This window comes from Lotus japonicus, chromosome 1 (genome assembly GCF_012489685.1).
Source record: "Lotus japonicus ecotype B-129 chromosome 1, LjGifu_v1.2".
Taxonomy (NCBI): Eukaryota; Viridiplantae; Streptophyta; class Magnoliopsida; order Fabales; family Fabaceae; genus Lotus; species Lotus japonicus.
The window spans coordinates 117,571,677-117,591,612 of NC_080041.1; the positions used below are offsets into that span (position 1 = coordinate 117,571,677).

A 19,936-nucleotide genomic window follows, 5' to 3' on the forward strand; every position below is an offset into this window, starting at 1 on the left:
CTTTGTAGTATATATTTTCTACTTTATGTAACAGTGTAATAGCTTAAAAAGTTAGATAGTGTGAAAGGGTGTTTTAGCTGGCCACTGACCTAGTGTGAATACATCTCTTATTTAATTTTTTTCCCTATGGGAGCTGTTAAAAGTCATGTGTCTTGCTGTTATTATCAGTTACGAGAGTAAGCATGACTTTCTTATGAAGTTATTCACTATTTGTAGTTTCACATTTCAGATCATCATTCATGCTGGCCTACTCAGAAAGGGTTTATGCTCAGTTCAGGATGAGATCAGTGCAAGTCAACTTGTCATATTTTCTTGTAGAAGGAATGACTATAAGTCTACAATATCTGAAGTTTCTTTTCCCTTCGTTCTCCTAGTGTTTCATAGAATATAGGATATGTGAGTCACCAACTAGTATCATTTAGGTAATTAGCCTAGAAATCTTTAGAAGGAGCCATATGGCCAAGGGACATACAATTTATGTATTCTATGTTTTGCGGTTTGCCAAATATGTTAATTAAAACAAAGAAAACTTCAAGCTCTGCCCGTATTTCCCTTTTTATAACTAAATGAAATTCTTATCTTACATGGCTATATTCTCATACAATGAGTGACACATTCTCAAGTGCAGGTTTAATAGTTTCTGTTGAACTGATGTAGCTTATTTGGTTTAAGTTCTTGAGAGAGTGTGTTCTCAACAACAATTAGTATTTTTAGACAAATTTGTTAAGTGACATGGGTTTTAGTATTGTTTTGTTGTTGGCACATTTGAGTAATTATCTTCTAGAATATGTTAATGTTATTCTGAACATGAGATTTTATGTAATTTATTTCTTAAAAAATGTACTGCAATTTATGCATAGAACAGGTCAAATAAAAAAAAATCTGGATGTTGCAATTTCCCAGACCATAACCGTGGCAATAGAGTCTACATATTGCCATGGTTAGGCACTGGACCGTGGCAATAAGGTCTCTATTGCCACGGTTAAGCGCGTAGCCGTGGCCATATGTGTACCCTATTGCCACGGTTAAGTATGTAACCGTGGCCATATGTGGATTCTATTGCCACGGTTACACTTGATGACCTGTGGCAATAGGCTAACCAATTGACACGGTTCAACCTTGAACCGTGGCAATAGAGCAATTGCCACGCTCGCTATCGCCACGGTTAAACCGTGGCTAAAGGGCGTGCGGAACCGTGGCGAAAAGCCTTTTCTGTAGTAGTGCATGTGTTGGATATTCACGTTCCTTACACACTAAATGGTATAGGAGGCCGGTCCACAACGCTTCTTGGATATATAGATAAAGATTATCTGGAATTCCTTAATTAATCATATCCTTCTTAATATACATTTCACCACTATTGTTTTCGATTTGGAGATTTATGATTGGTTTATTAAAGACTGGAAGGTGGAGCTCAAGTGGATCTCTAGGGAATGCAACGCCACGGCGGATTGCATGCCTAGCAAAGTTAGTTTACCAGCTAGAGAGTCCTCATCTGGAGCTTGAAGTTTTTCTTTTGAAGGACTCATTTAATTTTGTTTAGTGGTTGCTTTCTTGTCTAGTTATCCAATGAAGAAAAAAATATACATTTCACCATTACACTATTTTCAATTTGCCAACCTCACTACTATAGATTTCATAATTTACTACGCGTCCTTTGCAATAGCAGTTCAATAAATAAGAAAGTTGGTGACGCGATAAAAAGTGTATTATATAATAGGCATATATACTTTCATAGTTGTGTTATACACTTATACCTATTATCTCCAAATTAGAGCTATTGTTTGGCCTGCACAAAATTACCAACTTAAGGACCTCCATACTAGCTATATATTAGCAAATGATGCAAGTCATAACTCATAACCAAATATTCATTGACATGTTAAATTTATAGCACCTAAATTAGTTATATAAGCTCTATTGTAGTTATATGTTTAACAAAAAACATGATCGAATAAACTACCCACTATTATACGTTTAAAAAAGCAGAGCATTTAAAACATTATAATACAATATTAATATAATTTACGTTTTTTATTATTAATATGAGTTTAATTTTGATGCACCGACGGTGTAAAGTTTTTTTACACCGTCAACCAATCAGATTTCAAGGATGTGACATGTCAATTAAAGAAATTAAATGAAAAGAGAGATTTTCTCACATCCTTGAAATCTGATTGGTTGACGGTGTAAAAAAATTTTAGGTGCATCAAACTTTTTCTCTATTAATATTACATTAGTCTCTTGAAAGATTTTCCAAAGTTTCGCCACTGACCACAACACTTTCAACATTTTTCACAGCTTTAAGCTTATCAACAACTATTTCAAGCTTTGAAATTCATTTCGCAAGGTTAAATGCAAGATCTATTGTTTGTCTCTTTTGATTCTCATTATAGCGGTGAGGGTGCAGTGTTTTTGGAAAGAGGGGGGGGGGGGGTTATGGTAGCAGAAATTTGGGGGTCAGGGGAGAGGTTCAAGCAATGGGGCAGGAGGTGGGGGCGTCAGTCGGTAAGGTGGGGCGGTGTCGTGGGAGGCACACGGCAACATAGTAGTGGAGGTGAGGGTTTGGGCTTATAAGAGGATGAGGCAGAATTGTGAGCCTACGAGTTGGGCCATACCCTGTTTACATTAGCATCGATCATAATCGAGATTGACAGTGAAATTAGCATTTGCCCTTTTTTTTTGGTAAGCAAATGTATAGTATAAAAAGAGAAGAAGGAGGTGCTAGGGGTATCTCAACCCAAGTGAAATTAGCATTTGACCATGAACTGTAACTAATTAACGATGGACGAGTGCTAAGTTTTCTCGTGGTTTTAGCGTGTGTCGCAGCCGATATATTAATACCAAGTAAGTCATCATATCGTTAAGTGTAATTAATATATTTTTATTTGATGTTTTGCGTCAGTTTATTCGATGTTAAAAAGTGAAAGTTAAACCTAAAATCAGAGCCAACATTAATCTTTCACTCTAAAACAAATCTTTCTAGTCGGGAATATATTTTAAAAATTATTTTTTAAAATATATTTTAACCTTAAAAAATAAAGTAGAGAATCAAACAAGCCCTTATTAAACAATTCATGATTGGGAATTGTGCAAAAAAAATATGGTCTTGTTAGAGGCTAGTAGCTTGGCTATCATATAGTCTATTTTCCTAAGACTAGGGGACTTGACTCTCAATGATGTTTTGAAATATAAAGAATCCGAAGCAAACGCTTTCTCATCATACGTTAGGTGCAACAGAAGAAAATTAATTGCTTCTTCAACTGCTACAAGTATATGATCTCGACGCAAAACCTGTTTACTTAGTTTCTACAAGTTATATTGCTTTGTTGGTAATTTTATCCATGTTGAGAGGTGATATTTCTCAATACTATCTATCAATATATTTTGCTTTAAAAAAAAATATAGAATAACCATCCATAAAAAAAAGGAATAAATTAAAGGATATTGACCTGTGTGTATCTGCAGCATGAAGTACAGCTGAATTTACATAAGCTAATACTCCAATAATAAAAGAACAGAGAAGATTGTCTAATAATAAGAAGAGTTCACGTACGTAAACTAGATTACGCATGTGCTGACACAATTTTATTTTTGTATCAAAGGAAGAACTACAACTAGAAGAAGACACTGAATATATATTAATTGTTCTAACTGGCAGAAGAAAATTCATATATCATATATGTGCCAGTTTCTTTGATTCAAAATGGAGTGTATATTTGCATCTGATTCAAAATGTGTTCAAAGTTATCAGTTGTCTTCTCAATTGGGTGAGTGTGCACTCCTTCATAAGTTGTCACCACTACCCCTTCGTCTTTGGTTAGGCGTTGCACTTGCTTCTTCACATTGCACCCGTGATGCGTGCACCTGTAGTAGCTCCTGCAAATTAATAAAACCAATGGGTCAATAATAATATCCATGCATGTCTTTTTTGACTCCACATTAACAACACCACGTGCTCAACATGAAGAAGAGTGACAACCATTTGTTGACGTTGAAGACCAATGTCATGTTCAATATATGGGCTTTTACACAGTGGCGAAACCAGGAAAAATAGTATAAGCTAGGTGGTCAAAATAAAATTTAAAAATAAATTAAAGTTTTTAATTTGCAATAAACACCAACAAACACACAAAAAAAATTAAACTACTTTTTATACTCATTGAAAATGTATTATAAGTTATATTAATAATGCTAAAAAGATTTCTTTTTCAGTTTTTTTAATCTCTGGTTATTGTTACATTAGCTTTTTTTATTTATCATTCTCAAAAGTGTTTCTATTGGAAAAAATAAATTATTCTTTTACTCTTGATTATTAATTTTTTGAGAAAATTTTATATATTAATTTTGTACTCTAAAACTATTAGCATTCCTCTTGTAAAAAATGGTCTAGGACTATTATATTTCCAACACTCATGTTTTTATGCAAAGGAAAAAGATATGATTGTTTTAATTTTTGCTCTAATTATAGTAATAGTATCCATTAAAAATAGTATGAGGGGACAAAATAAAATTTAAAAATAAATTACATTTTTTAATTTGCAATAAACACCAATATACACAAAAAAAATAAAAATTAAACTACTTTATATACTCATTGAAAATGTATTATAAGTTATATTAATAATGCTAAAAAGATTTCTTTTTCATTTTTTTCAGTTTTTTTAATCTCTGATTATTTTTACATTAGCTTTTTTTGATTTATCATTCTCAAAAGTGTTTCTATTGGAAAAAATATATTATTCTTTTACTCTTGATTATTAGTTATTTGAGAAAATTTTATATATTAACTTTGTGCTCTAAAACTATTAGCATTCCTCTTGTAAAAAAATGGTCTAGGACTATTATATTTCCAACACTCATGTTTTTATTGAAAGAAAAAAGATATGATTATTTTAATTTTTGCTCTAATTATAGTAATAATATCCATTAAGGCTCAAACAAATTTTACAAAATAGGTGAGAAAATAAGTAGTGTGTGTAAAAAAATGAAACATTTATGAATATTACTAAAAAATAGTGTAGGAGTGGATTGAACCCACTACAACAGGTACCTAGGAAACGATACCGCCATTAGGCTAATGCATCTAATAATCAATGCAGTATTATAATATATGTATAAACAACATTATTGAACCTTGGGAGGGCCAAGGCCCTCCCCTGCCCTAACGTGGCTCCGCCACTGCTTTTACATGAATATAAGAAAAATATGCAATTAAAAAATTAGAAAGCAAATAATCAAACCGAAACAAAAATAAATCACGCATATATAACACAATTCAAAGTTATCCTATACTGAATTAATGATATATGGAGGAAATCAGCCATTTAAATGACATGAAATCATCATCCCGGTACTCTACATATATGCAGACAAACTCAATTTCCTCTCAAAGTGTAAGCATTGGACCAATTAATCATAGAAGAATGAAATATATTTGTGGTTCTCAATCATGTCAAATGTCGGTTAGTTAGACCAACTTGATTGAAGTTTTATCTAACCGCACTGACTAATTAACTTGACCGATATTTGACAAAATTAAAAATGCAAAAGTTATTTTCTTCTTTTATGAAATAACTTGTCCGAAACATTTTCAAAATTGAGCATTCACTCGCAGGCAAAACTTCATGTTTCTTCATTGATTAACATCCACCATATAGTTCTTTCGAATTTGGATTAGATTATTAATCAAAAACAAGACAAAATTTCCAAACATTTTCCTATTTAAGATGATGACATAACTAACCACAATCACACTTTAGCAACACCAATATATTCTGTAATCTTGTATAGACCCCTTGCAGGGTTCAGAGGGGGCTCTCCGTCATTATATTGGATGTATATATGTGCTGCTATAAATAAGATAAGATTATACATGCATATTGCGTGCACGCAGGGATGGATGCATACATGTGGTTTATTCTAAGTTCTATATTCTTTTTCTTTTGACTTGACCGTACACACATGCATGTCATCAGCACACTAGAAGACAGACTGATAAGATGGTGAGGTATAGATAATGAAGAAGAAAGCCCCCAGTAAAGGAAACAAAAATATAGGTTCAAGCAAAGATCTTCATTTCTTGGTTGGTGTACATATATATATCCTCAGCTAATTAACAATCCCAACAAAACAATTCAACCAATACTTCTAGATTAATCATAAATTCAACATAACCTCGTTTTTTATAATTCAGGTTCAATCAAAGGTATAATAAGATTTATGGTAGGTGGGGTCAAATTCTTTGTACAAATTAATTAAATAGTAAATATTATAAACCAAGTCAAACATAGCAGGCGCCATTCCCTGGAAAACAAGATGAAGAATTAATAAGCAACCCCAAGAGAAAACCATACCTGGGGAATTTGTTGTTCTTAACAGCTTTTTGGCCATATTTCCTCCATCGATAGCCATCATCAAGAATATCAACTTGGCTCCTCGTTTGAAAAGCATATCTTGGCTTTCTAGCCTTTTTCTCCCCTTTCTTTTTGTTATCACTCACATTAATCTGTGACAATATGCCATCTCTAGCATCTTCCACTCTCTTCTCAAATTGGTGATCATTATTCAAACCACTATAACCATTGTGAGAACTTCCCACAACACTTGTGGAAGAAGAAGGACAAGGAAACAGCATGGAATAATTATTGTTATTCTCCATTGAAATGAACAAAACCAACCCCGATATGTGTGTTTGTTGATAGCTCTAGAAAGAAAAAGGAGGTATAGGAAGAGTGAAGAAAGAAAGAGTTTTCTTTGGTAAAAACTAGAAGAATTGAAGCTAGAGAGAATATAAATGGTGGGGGCTGCGCTTAAGGTGAGCGTGGTTCACATAATGGATATATACAGCGAATGTGATGTGAGGAAAGAGATAAGAAAGTCCAAATTAAATTAAAGGGGTATTTATACAGTGGCCTAGTGTCGTGAAGGACACGGAAATTGTCACATTAATTGTAATGTTTGTGAAACACAAGGGTGTGGGTTTGATTGGTATAAGAGGATTCTAAATATTGTGGAATTTTGGGGCGGCTCCATGATTAGGATAAAGACTTTACTGTGTTTCAGTGTATATTTCAGATACCTTAGCCAATCAGCTACATAAATTATCATTTTAGGTTTGAATATATGCACGTATTAGAAGATGACGTGCGGTCTTTATTTTTTTTAAACCAAGTTATCATCATATTAATTAGCCATGTGTCCCCGTAAGATAACTAAAATGGTAAAAGCTAGGGACATAAGGGTTGAGTAGGGTGAAGGGTGAAGGGTCCCGGGTTCGAATTCGGAGTAAGGATTAATTTACCAACATTTCTAACAACTAACATTTGTCTATCAAAATAATAATAATAATAATAATAATAATAATAATAATAATAATAATTAGCCATGAGACTAAGCTCCCCCTTACTCGCCCGCCCTTCGCCGACTCACCCGAACTTCATTGCGTCGACTAGATCCGACCTACTCGGCATGTCGCTTCACCAACCCGCTTGACTTGATGCGCGCCTCCTCGATGTAGACCATACATCACAATACACCGCGACAACCTTACGCAAGCCCAACCTGCCCGACTAGGCATTGACCTGCCTTGCCATACCAGCCCGATCGGCCTGGCGCCAACTTGGTTTGACTTGCCCAATTAACCAGTGTCGACTTACTCGACCTAGCGCTGACACATCTGTTTTTCAAGTTTTGGCTTGGCATCAACCCCTTTTGCTCGGCCTGACCCGTTGATTCAGTAAGACTTGCAACAAACCCATCCCATTTTAGGGTCGAGTTGAGTTGGACCTAAATTATCTGGCTACTAAGTTACTAGTCCAACAATTGGAAGAGATAAAAGAGTTAGGAGTGAAGAGGAGAGGAGAGAGAGATGAGAGATCACATTAAAAGGAGAGTTATAAGATTACAATATCTTTTTCAAAAAATTACACTTATTAAAAATATGTATGAGGTTAACTAATGTATGTATCAAAAGAGTTTATCCAATCTTTTACATTTACTATTAATTAATGCATTGAGTAGTGATTGAGAGAATTAATTATATTACTAGTGGCTATTGAAGTTTTGAAATTATAAAATTTTAATAAATTCATCAAAAATAATATATTTGTGGTCAGGGACATCACTATTGTATCTCGAGCCATATTAGTCACGTGCGGCCTCTTTACCCCGTGGAGACTGGTGACCAAAGGACAAAAAAAAAATTCAAGTTGAGAAAAAGGATGATGTATCGACGGTGTAAAGTTTTTTTACACCGTCAACCAATCAGATTTCAATGATGTGTCACGTCAATTAACGAAATTAAATAAAAAGATAGATTTTCTCACATCTTAAAATCTGATTGATTGACGGTGTAAAAAAACTTTACACCATCGGTGTATAGAAATTAAACTCATTCAAGTTTATATGAAAATTAGTAATAATTTTTTGGCTTAATACATCAGAAGGCCCCTGAAATTGTAAAGGGAATCAGTTCCAGGACCTGTAAAATTTTTGTATCAAATTGGGTCCCTAAGAAATTTTTTTTAACTCAATTAAGGCCAAAGTGTGCCAGCTGCTGATGTGTCTTAAACTTTTTTTCCACATGGCTTTTATAATTTTTTTAAACACCATTTAATATTTTTATTTTATTTTCCAACTCATTTCCTAAAAAATAAAACCTAAATCTAATTACCCTTCAATTCACCCAAATTATAGAAAACCTACAACCCAGTTCCAACCTCTGCCTGGTTCAACCCTTCCATTCCCCTCTCCAGAACCTTCATTGCTTCGCTCCTCAACCTGTCGCCGCTCTCTCTCACCCACCGGAGCTCCTCGTCTACGGCGTCGATGCCGGCGAGGTCGTGCTCGTCGCAGAGGCTCAGGATCATGGAGTGGAACTGCGCGGCCTTGGCGAGGTCGAGCTTATCCGGATCGGCGGCTTCCATGAGGTCTCGGAGCTTCTTGCAGAGGCGAGGGCGTGGAAGGAGTGCTGGAGAAGCTCGGTGGTTCCGTGGAGGTTGGAGAGGTGGGAGGTTTTGGTAGCGATTGAGCGGTGAGGTTAGGAGAGTTCAGATCGGAGGCGGCGTAGGGAGGATTGGAGGGAGGAGAGGAGGGTGGAGAGGGCGTGGTCGGCGTGGTCGGCGTGAGGAGAGATGGGAGAGGAGGTTGTCGTGGCGGGAGAGCAACTCGGAGCGGAGCTGGTTCTCGAGGAGGTGGATCGCGTTGTGGAGCTTCTCAGTGGTGGAATCTGGTTTGTGATTTTGTACTGCGTGCCAGCACACAAAAGAGGGGTTGAATCTGGTTTGTGATTTTTTAATGAGCTAGAAGTTTTGTGATTTGGTTCACATATCATGTTTATGATTTAAAACATAAATGTTCATTTTGATGGGTTGTCCAGCTTGAAGATTGTGGCTTCTTGACATTCAGAGCTTTTATGTGAAGAAACCTTGATTTGAAATCAGTATTTGACTCTTTGGTGGTTTGGGGCTGAAGATGAAGACGATGGGTGATGTTGAATTTGTGGTTGTTTTTGGGTGATGTTGAATTTGTGGTTGTTTCTGGGTTTGAGGATGAAGATGAAGATGGTGGTTGATGTTAGATTTGTTGTTGATTTTGAGGATTTGTTTTTTCTTCTGAATTTGTTGTTGTTGATTCCATGGAGATTGAGGGAGATAAGATTAAAGATATAATTAGGATAAAAGTTAAATAAATTGGAATTTTTTAATTTTTAATTTTTCTCTTTAAATAAATGAGATAAGTTGGAATTAAATTTTTTTTATTTTTTAATTAAAAAAATTATAAAAGCCACGTGTAAATTATGACTAGGACAAAATTGAGGTCTGACACACTTTGGCCTTAATTGAATTAAAAAAAATTTCTTAGGGACCCAATTTGATGCGAAAATTTTTCAGGCCCTGAAACTGATTCCCTTTACAATTCTAGGGGCCTTCTGATGTATTAAGCCTAATTTTTTCTGAAATTTAGCACGAGGTCTTTATATAAATGTATATCAGGACATCTATAAAAGGTTTTTTTTTTGAAATTATAAAGGTTCTTATAATTAGGGATGACATGAATATTTTTTGCTTACTTTTATTTTCCGTTTCAATGAAGAAATTATTTCCTTTTAATTAGTTTAAATCTATAATGTGAATTGACAATTAAAATTTTTTCTACTAGTTCTACACTTATAATCAATTAATTTTAATAAAGATAAATTAATTTATTTCAAAATAAAAGATAAATTAATTAATATGATCAGATATATATCGATTTGTACTAAAGCAAAGTATATATTAATTATATCTCTTAATTAATTCATGCAATTTTAAATTACAGATAAGGAGAAAAGAGAACGCATATATTTTTAAATAAAAGCATTTTATTCAATGAGTCTTAATTAATTGTAGTGGTTAATATAATTGTTTTAATTGCCAAGCCGAAAGTTCAACCCATAATTTGGGAAACCTTTTCCTTTTACCACATTCAGGTCGAATAGAATTGTCGATACATATGATTAAAAAATCATTCTACCATTCACCACCCTCCACCTAAAACCACCACGCTCTAACAATACCTTCATCACCACACTTTCCATCATTATTATCACTGCCACCAACCCACCACCACCATCACTCCGCGTCCACCATCGATGCCCTTATCAGCCCACTCACCATACAACACTGTCTCCACCACCACCATCACACTCTCCAGTCTCTGCCACCACCACCAAAAATAAAAAAGTAATGCCTTTTTAATCAAAGAATTTTTTTATTAAAATATTTAATTTTTAAACCATCTAACATTATTCAATACTTCATCAAACATAAAATTGTCTAAATTTAAATGATATAATAAAGTATAATTTTTTTTATAGGCAAATGTTACCGCACGCTATATTTTTTTTAGATAAACCAAATACTATAAATATGAGTACAAATGGGTACTCGATCAAGCCAATGAAGATACAAAGCTCTCAGTTGAGGTCAATAACATATAGTATTAATTTTTTATCAGATCTTATCTTATATATCCAAAATAATACTATCAAACGATATATTGTACAACATACCAAATGAGTCTCTAACACTATAATTTAGCTAGGAGGTAAATAAAAACACCAGACTAAAATGGGTGCTATATATAACAAATTCGTCCTTTGGGTCGCTAAGCCCGCTTCTTATCAAAAAAAAATATAAGCATATAATTTTTTTATAGGTAAATGTTAGTTTTTAATTGTTAGTAAATTCATTCATTCACTAGGGTTTGAACACTGGCTCCCTTCCCCCTTCAATATCCTTCATTTCCCTTAACTCACCAAGTGAGCTACCCATCTCACCCCAATAAAAGCATATAGTTGGTTAAGCAATAAAAAAGTTTATAAAATTTAACTTAAAAATATGACTTTTAAATTTTTTATTAATGTATCAAATAATGTAATTTTGAATTAAATATTTATATTTCTACTGCATAGGCAATTATTGTTTATTGATCAGCGAGTTAAATCACTGATTAATATTCTATATATTTGTTAAATACAAAAAGAAATTCACGTTGGATTCCGTACAACTATTCTAGTTATTTCTAAGGACGTTAGTTAACAATTTGCTTGAAATAATATTTAGAGGCGACGGCAAGTGGTCAAGTTTTTGAAAGTTGTGGTAGTCTTTGCGAAGACTGGAAGCAGATTTGTATTGTTTGGAGAATGGTCACGGTTCACACGTGTATGAGCTCATTTAATTAATGTGATAATAACGTGTTTTTTCCTTTATGAGAGAGAGAGAGAGAGAGTTTGGTAGATGCACGTTAATTTCAATAGTGCATGTCTGCGGAAGTGCGGAACATCGCAGCTTCCATGAAATAACAATTTCTGCTCGTGGTGGAGAAAAACTAGCAATATACGACTGACTGACTGACTGACTGCGTGAACTCTATAGACAAGAATTCAAGAAATTTGTTGCCTCCCGTTTTGGTTATCTAAAGGAAAAATGTTACTTTAACACTCATTTACTATTAAAAAATATGAATTTGAGATAGTTGATTGTATAACGGTGATATTAGAGTTTCTATGATCAAGGAACCTATTGGTAAATGACGTTAAGCGAATGACATTAGGCAAATTGCGTGATGCGTGTCACAGTCACCAGTTTGCACCGGGATCTCGTCATCTTTATCATTGTCATCTTGGAGTAAAGACGCACTTCATCCTCATGCTTCAGGCTCAGAGTCTTGCGGGCAAGTGGGCTGGTCAGATACTTCCCAGACATGGTTTCATCATCTGATGGATGACCACTTCAGGGATGGACTGTTTAGCGTCGTATATGTTTATTAGTAGCTCCTTTCGACGAGTTGAATGTTCATTATGCCATTAATTATTGGCACTCACATTTATTAGTCGCCCTTTGCGGCAATTTGTACATTTACTACGCCATGTTGGCGACTTATATGTTTTATAGAGGGCGGGCTCCATTGCCAAAGCTGAGATTAGAACGGGGTAGCCTGGAAGGCTAGTTGTGGGGGGACACCCTGGGTTATGGTCGCGACCGTTAGTCGAAGAGTTACCATAACAAGTCATGGCATGACATGTGTTCATTGAGACTTGAGACAATTAGGACACACACTGTGCCCTCATACTTCGAACGTGTGGGTTTGTGGTCTAAGAAGACAGGCGAGTTCGGGTAAAGGCGCACTTCATCCTCATTCTTCGGACTTGGTGTCTCGTGGGCATGTGTTATGGTTAGGGCGTCGCGTCCTAAAGTTGGCTCTCCGCCCCTTACTTAGACGATCTTCATACCACTAGGCGGCTCCTCTAGTTGACTTGAGCCTTATTGAAGGTATCGCGGGACGAGGGGTTTGATGAGTCAAGTCTAAGATGCGCTTCGTGCTCATGCTTCAGACTCGGAGTCTTGCGAGCATGTGGGGCTGGTCTCGCCTTAACCTAGGCTGCTCGACCGGCCTACACAGGACTGAACCAACGTCCCAGTCAAGTCCACCTCTTAGGACTTAGACAGAATCCTGGCGAGTTGGGTTAGTCTTGACTAAAGGCCCATTAAGTTGTTGTAAGACTCATTTGGTAATAGACTTAGGGTTAGGGTCCTTACCCTTCTATAAAAGGCAAGACCTCATTCATAATAAATCAGTTTCTCTCTTGAGCTCAACAATGGTTGCATAAAACCCTAGATCCACTACCTTCTTGTTTATGCACGAACACCCCGCAACCCTCATTAAGAATTCTCGTACCATACCCAGTCTGCATCTTGAGAAAAATTCCTCATTTTCCAACTCACATACCCCAATATTTCGAAACCAACACTCTCACCCTTAAGCTCCATCTCACACTTAGCAACCTCTACCTCCATTTACATAAAATGCCTACATTGAAAGTGTCAATGCCTTTACTTCCCAACCCCATTTTCTTTCAATTTGCAAACATTTTCCCATATAAGAATTTTAAAGAAGGAGAGATAAAAGAAAGGCAAGAAAATTAATTGAAGAACATATTTTTCCTCTTCCAAGAGGTCAACCTCCTCTGAAATTTATTGATAATTGCATCCCATAGACATCTTCCTCTGATTAGCTCGGACCAGAATTCTACGGTACAAATATGGAATCCTAATAGTACTGCAATTCAGCATACTAACATACTTTCTCACTAGCTCCTCACAACTTTCTATCACATCCAACTTACTCTTGTAAAAGTTCACTTTAAGCTCCGAGACCAGTTCAAACCATCTTAGAATCCCCTTCGCAGTGCATATGTTCTTAGCTTCCATATTCTAAAGTGTTGAAGTGTCATCAAAAAATTGCAAGATGTGAAATTTCAACCTCTTATTTGTCCACCTTATAACCCTCAAAAAGTTCTGCATTTACAGTCTGCCTCGATAGACCACTTAGCCCTTCAGAAGGTATAGACAAAGGAAAATCTAAGGAGAAGAAGAGTCTTCCTATTAAAAAACTTATGATTTTGTGAATAATGATTTCCCTTTTTACTTACTTAACAAAATCCGGTTTGGCGAAAAATGAATTAGTTGGATGAAAAGTGGTGTGGAATATGGCTCAATTTAGGTTATGGTCAATGGTAACCCAACTGAGAAATTCAAAATGAGTAAGGGACTGAGAAGAGATCTTCTTGCCCCTTTACCTTTCATGATTGTGGCTGAAGGGCTAAGTGGTCTATCGAGGCAGACTATATGAGGCTCTTGTGTTTCAAACACAGAGAGTCTTCATCTAATAGGAAGAATCCTCTTCTCCTTAGATTTTCCTTTGTCTGCACCTTCTAATAGGCTAGAGGGGGTAGTTATTGCTAATGAAGTAGTTTTTTTTTGTACAACTCATAAAGAAAAAGAAAAAACGGGCAAGGAACCCGAACTAAGACCTCAAAGAGGAGATGCCTAAGGCATCAGCTAAAAGAAGCAAATTCAATCTCGCAATCGGGTTCTCTTCAAACACAAGAGCCTCATCCTGCTGATCTTTACATACTCTAGAGTCTTCATCTAATAGGAAGACTCATCTTCTCCTTAGATTTTCCTTTGTCTGCACCTTCTTGAGAAAAATCTTTCAAGCAAAATCTTATACATTAGATGGTGCTTTCAACCCCCATAATACAACAAATATAGTATTAGTCAGGATTATCCCATCTTCCACAAGAAGCTCATAAGCTGAACTTACCGAAATAAACTTATTGTGCTCCTTCATCCTGTAATTCAGGTTCCCTGTAGGACGAATGTTCTACGCGATGCTGGGACAACCGATTCGACAACTGACTAACAGTAACAAAACCAGCAAAATAATAAAGAAGAACACAGATGATTGGTAACCCAGTTCGGTGAAACTTCACCTACGTCTGGAGGATTTACACCCAAAGAAAGGAAATCCACTATCTCAAGATTCAGAAATTACAGACACTCATGAACACCACAGTTCATAGTTCACTTCCTAATCTACCTAGCGTATTTCTACTTAGTATCTCAACCTAAGTATGAAAGCCCCTCTCACTTTCTCTCAATCACTGCCACAGTGATTGGTAACAAACAATCAACAATCAGAGTTTGAAGAATCAAAGAACACATATCACAACTTTGCTTTATAGAATCAGGGAGCAAAGTTTGTTCACAAGAAACAAGGACAAAGAACAATGAAGAACCCTAAAACACTTGATCTCTCTCTATTAGCTTCGGTAATCTTCAAGCTTTAGGTCTTCATCCTTTTATACACTTCAGCAGCAGTAGGTAGACACTAGGGTTTGCTTGGGCTGAAGTAACAGATTGCAACAACAAATCAAAACTGAATCTCCAAGATATTGTTGCGTTTTTCAAAAGTAAAGATAGAAACAAATCTTTTATCAAAGATTGTTTCAACAAATAACAACCCACAATTAAAACCCTTTTGGTACAGCTACTTGAACCTCAAGTAACTTATAAAAACATATCTTCATAAGATCTTCAAGGGCCCACAATCACGTTCCAAGCAAAGGACTGATGTCCTAGCTTCACGAAATCAGATGCCAAGGCATCTGCTTCGACATCAGGTTGTTTTTGACAAAATGCAAGACAACAAAGTAACAACACATCCAAATCCTCTTATCTAACACACTCGCATATTTCCCTTCTTAGCTCCACCAGACTTTCCCCCTCCCAGCTCCTAAGTTCGTGACTCAATGAGAACGACCAATGCCATTCTCCATCTATAAAAGAGCCCATCTACTTGATACTATAGTCTTGCTGGAGAGAGATTTGAAAAAATATGCTCAAATTTACCTCTCAACAAACCCCACCAAGCAAATTTTCAAACCAGAAGAATACTGAATTACCTTCGATTTTTTGTTTAGACCCTCCGAGAACCACCTTCCTTCATTTTGGCGATAGCAGATAATAAACAAATCCTTCAACCAAGTTGATGCGCTTGCCGGCACACTTTCATTATATTTTGCCATCGAAACTCTTCTCCATAACCTATCTTGCCCGTTCATCATTCTCCATCCATTTGCCAATAAGGCCTCAATAAAAGTTCCCACATCCTTGACTTGCAAACCACCATTCTCCTTTGGATGGCATAACTTATCCCAACTGACTCATGCTATCTTATATTCTCCCTCTAGCCCTCCCCACAAAAACTCCCTCATTAACTTCTTTCTTCATATATATATATATATATATATGAACAATCTCCATTGGCATTCTAAAGAGAGACATCAGATCAAGCGAGATGGCAATCAACACGTTTTTAATGAGACATAACCTGCCACTGAAGGAAAGGGCCGATTTTCTATCACCACTTCGACAACTTTTGCTGCATTTTTTATATTAATGAGTCTCAAAAGAGAGGCTTCTTTGAGTTCATGGATCACATCTCTTATACACCTCACTCATTCTTAACCAATGTGATACTTCAACTCACACTTGAATTCTCAACACGGTTCGGCACACATTGTGTGTACATACATTCATAGCTACGTTAGGTAGTAATATTCCTTAGTGTGATATTTATTTCTCTCTTTCTCCTTTCTATTCTTGCTCCCGACATGTTTATGATAGACAAAGCTAGCAAACAATTAAGAAGAGCGAATGTAATATATTCTTTTTTTTTCAACTTTAAATGCATTTTTTATAGTTTAACTCATAAATTGATATAAAAAATATACCACACATAAATGTTTGTTTTAAAATCTCACATTCCTCAACAATTTTTTTTTGTAGAATTCCTCAACAACTTCAAAACATGAGTTGGTGTATACAGTTTTTTACATTAAGGGCCCGTTTGGTGGACATGAAACAATATAATAGGACATGATAATAATCATATCATGTTGTTATATGTTGTTTGTTGAGCCAGCATGATAGAATAACACTATCATGTCTCCTATCCTATCATGTATATCATGTGTAAAAGTTATCCTAAGGGGGGAGCTAGGATAGAACAAGATATGATACCAATTATATATTTTCTTTTAGTATCCTAACTCCAAATTAATTTATTTTAATATTATATAATTTATAATTTATAATAATATTAATTAATTAATATAAAAAAATATTAATTTAACTAAAATAAAAATAAATAAAATTATTATTCATAAATAGTAAAATAGACTGCTCACTTACAAATATTACAAATATTGATTTATTAATAATAATAATAGACTAATTTAATGTTTTCATCTCCTATTATTTAAAAATTATTTATCTACTTATATAATAATTTAAACATAAAGTATTTTTTAAATAATAATATTTTTAATTTATTTAATTTTTATTGTTTATCACGTGTCACAACTAAGTGAAAACCATTGATTACAAATATTGATATTTTAATAGTAATAGATTAATTTTCTATTTTCATCTCCTATTATTTAAAACTACTTATCTACTTATCTAGTTAGTTAGTTTCTTTTCCTTTGTTGCTGTTTTTTTTTCTTTGTTCCCCTGTTTGTCTCGCTTTATTGTTCTGGACCCTTATTCATCATTTATATTATTTTGGTTATTCCAAAAAATAATTTATAATTTAAATATAAAGTACTTTTGAAATAATAATATTCTTAATTTAGTTAACTTTTATTGTTAATTATCACGTGTCACAACTAAGTGAAAACCAATTGGTTAACTGCATAATTTTATTTAAAAAGGTTATTTTCAAAACAATAAAATAGGCTAATTAATAAAATTTAAATTAATTTTAGTTATTTTAAAATATAGACTCATTCATGAAAATGTTAAATGTAAAGAAATTAAATTTACTAGAATGGTCAATTTTAAATGTATTTTTTATTCAAATATAAATCTGATACATTTTTCATTATCATATCATGTCCTTATCATGTGCACCTCAAACACAGATATGATAAGAGCAGACACAGGATATGAAAAGAGTTAATTATCCTGTTTTTATCTTATCTTGTTGCTATTCTGTTCACATATCATATCCTATTATATCATATACTTTCGAACACGGTGACTCATTATTGATCGTGACTAAAATCTGTCTCTCGTCTTTAACTCACAAAAGCCAAAACATAGTAGACTGGTCAAGAATTGGCGACAAGGGCACAAAGGCGAAATTTTCATTTTCAATTGATGTTTGCTTTATATTTAATCTCCATGCAATGTTTTCTTTGTCAGCTCACACACGAATATCATACAAATATAAGAAAATTTTGGTCACAAATGAAAAGATGTTCCTTCTAAAGTGATTTAACAATTCAGATAACATACTGATAGAATGTAATATTCTTATATTTATTCTTCTGTAATTAGGATTTAACCTTTATTATTAGTCAACCATGTAATTGTATAAATAAGAGTTTTAATCATCAATAATATTCACGAAATTGGTTTCTTTCATGTTATTAAAGTATGTTCAGATCTCCTTTCAAATCTAACCTAATTATTATTATTTTTTTTCCTGATTCTCCCTCCAAGCTTCCACACAGCCGCTGCTCCTCTCTTTTCCCAGTCGCTCCACTGCCGTCGCGCTCCCCTCTTTCCAGCGCCGCCGCCGGCGGTCTCCCTAGCTCTCGTAGTTGATTAATTAAGTAAAAACTTGGTCATCAATCCTACATTTAATATAAGTTATTTACATATATATTCTTCATAATTTTGCTTTCCTAAAAAACTCCTATTCGTTTCTTCTTCATAGGAATGGTTGATGCAATGTATAAATTATTATAAGACACATATATGTATCTTAGCTAGAGAGAGACCATATATACGTGTTGAGATAGAGACAAGAGAAGCATGTGGTTTTGAAGTTTGAAAAGGAGCACATCAGAGTTAAAATTAAATCTGAATCCATAAAAATTGGTGAATCATTCCTTTTTTTTTTATGAAAAGAAGAGAAAAATAATAATAAAGACAATCTATATATGACGTGATATGGCATGAAAAGAAAAATATATATAGAGAAAGAAAAAAAGAAAGAATATGAACGTTTTTACTATTTTGTGGTACATCAATTGGAAGTGAACCTGAATAGGAGGAGTTAGGTATGTGTCCCGAATGATAGCTCAAGTGGTAAGAGCTAGGGACATAAGGATTAGGTGAGATGAAATGTGAAGAGTCCCAGGTTCGAACCTGGATGAGGATTAATTTACTAACATTTCTAATAACTAACATTTAATTTGTGGGGTTGTCTAAATGACTCATGATAAAGTTTGGGTTAAATAACTCATCATCCAATCACATTGAAGATAAATGAGTTGGAAACAAATTAATAAATAAAATATAGAAATTCCAACTCACTTATATTTAATGTGATTGGATGATGGGTTATTTAACTCAAACTTTATCATGGGTCATTTAGACAACTCCTTAATTTGTCTATAAAAAAAAAGGAGTTAGGTCTGCGCAGCCTCTTTTCTTCATCTCTCATAATCTTTTTGAAAACCAGGATTCAAAATGCTGATTATTCAAACTATTTTGAAACTTCAATTGAATGGTGACATGCCACCATATTCTTTTTGTTTTGTATGAGGTCAAAGGACCCAATTAACCTCTATGATTCCTAACTCCCCATCATTCTTCTTTTTCAAATTAACATCGCCATCAATCAAAGTTTTTCCAAAATTGTCACTCATATTACGTGAGAGTAGAGAAAATTCCAAGCACCAAATTTAGATCTATTATTTTCCTTGCATTATTTGGCCTACCTTCCTCCAGCGATCATTGTGCCACCATTTAGGGTGAAAGTTGTTTGGGTCTCGTGAGATAGATAACCTTGCAAGTTACATGAATCTTTTCCATTTGTTGAGCCAAGATATCGTTTTCCATATGTTGCATTGATTCCACCTAGCTAGTACGTTATTTCTACGATGGAAGGTAAAAAGGTATTAGAAAAAAAAAACCCTAAAACCAGCAGTTTTCTTAATTCTGAAAAAAAAGAATTTACCATCTATTTCTACTCTTCAAGGTAGTCTAGACTCTAGTATGCAAAAATCAGAAAGAATAAACTTTACTCTTAATTT

The 19,936-nt window shown here is 34.5% G+C and overlaps 1 protein-coding gene across 1 annotated transcript; it reads right to left on the reverse strand.

Annotated features, from left to right (window-relative positions):
- Nucleotides 1–3,420: 3,420 nt before the first annotated feature.
- Nucleotides 3,421–6,876, reverse strand: LOC130729720 (probable WRKY transcription factor 75). Its single transcript, XM_057581555.1, has 2 exons — nt 6,357–6,876; nt 3,421–3,879 (listed from the first exon to the last, which is right to left on the reverse strand). Exons 1-2 carry the CDS (start codon nt 6,659–6,661, stop codon nt 3,702–3,704), a joined length of 483 nt encoding a protein of 160 aa, XP_057437538.1. The 5' UTR covers nt 6,662–6,876; the 3' UTR covers nt 3,421–3,701.
- Between the last annotated feature and the right edge of the window lie 13,060 nt (nt 6,877–19,936).

Excerpts from the sequence above, each read along its gene's own strand:
- LOC130729720 (XM_057581555.1), bottom strand. The coding sequence starts at position 6,661 with ATGGAGAATAACAATAATTATTCCATGCTGTTTCCTTGTCCTTCTTCT. Across the intron at positions 3,880-6,356 it reads AAGAACAACAAATTCCCCAG|GAGCTACTACAGGTGCACGC; the intron begins GTATGGTTTTCT and ends ATTAATTTGCAG.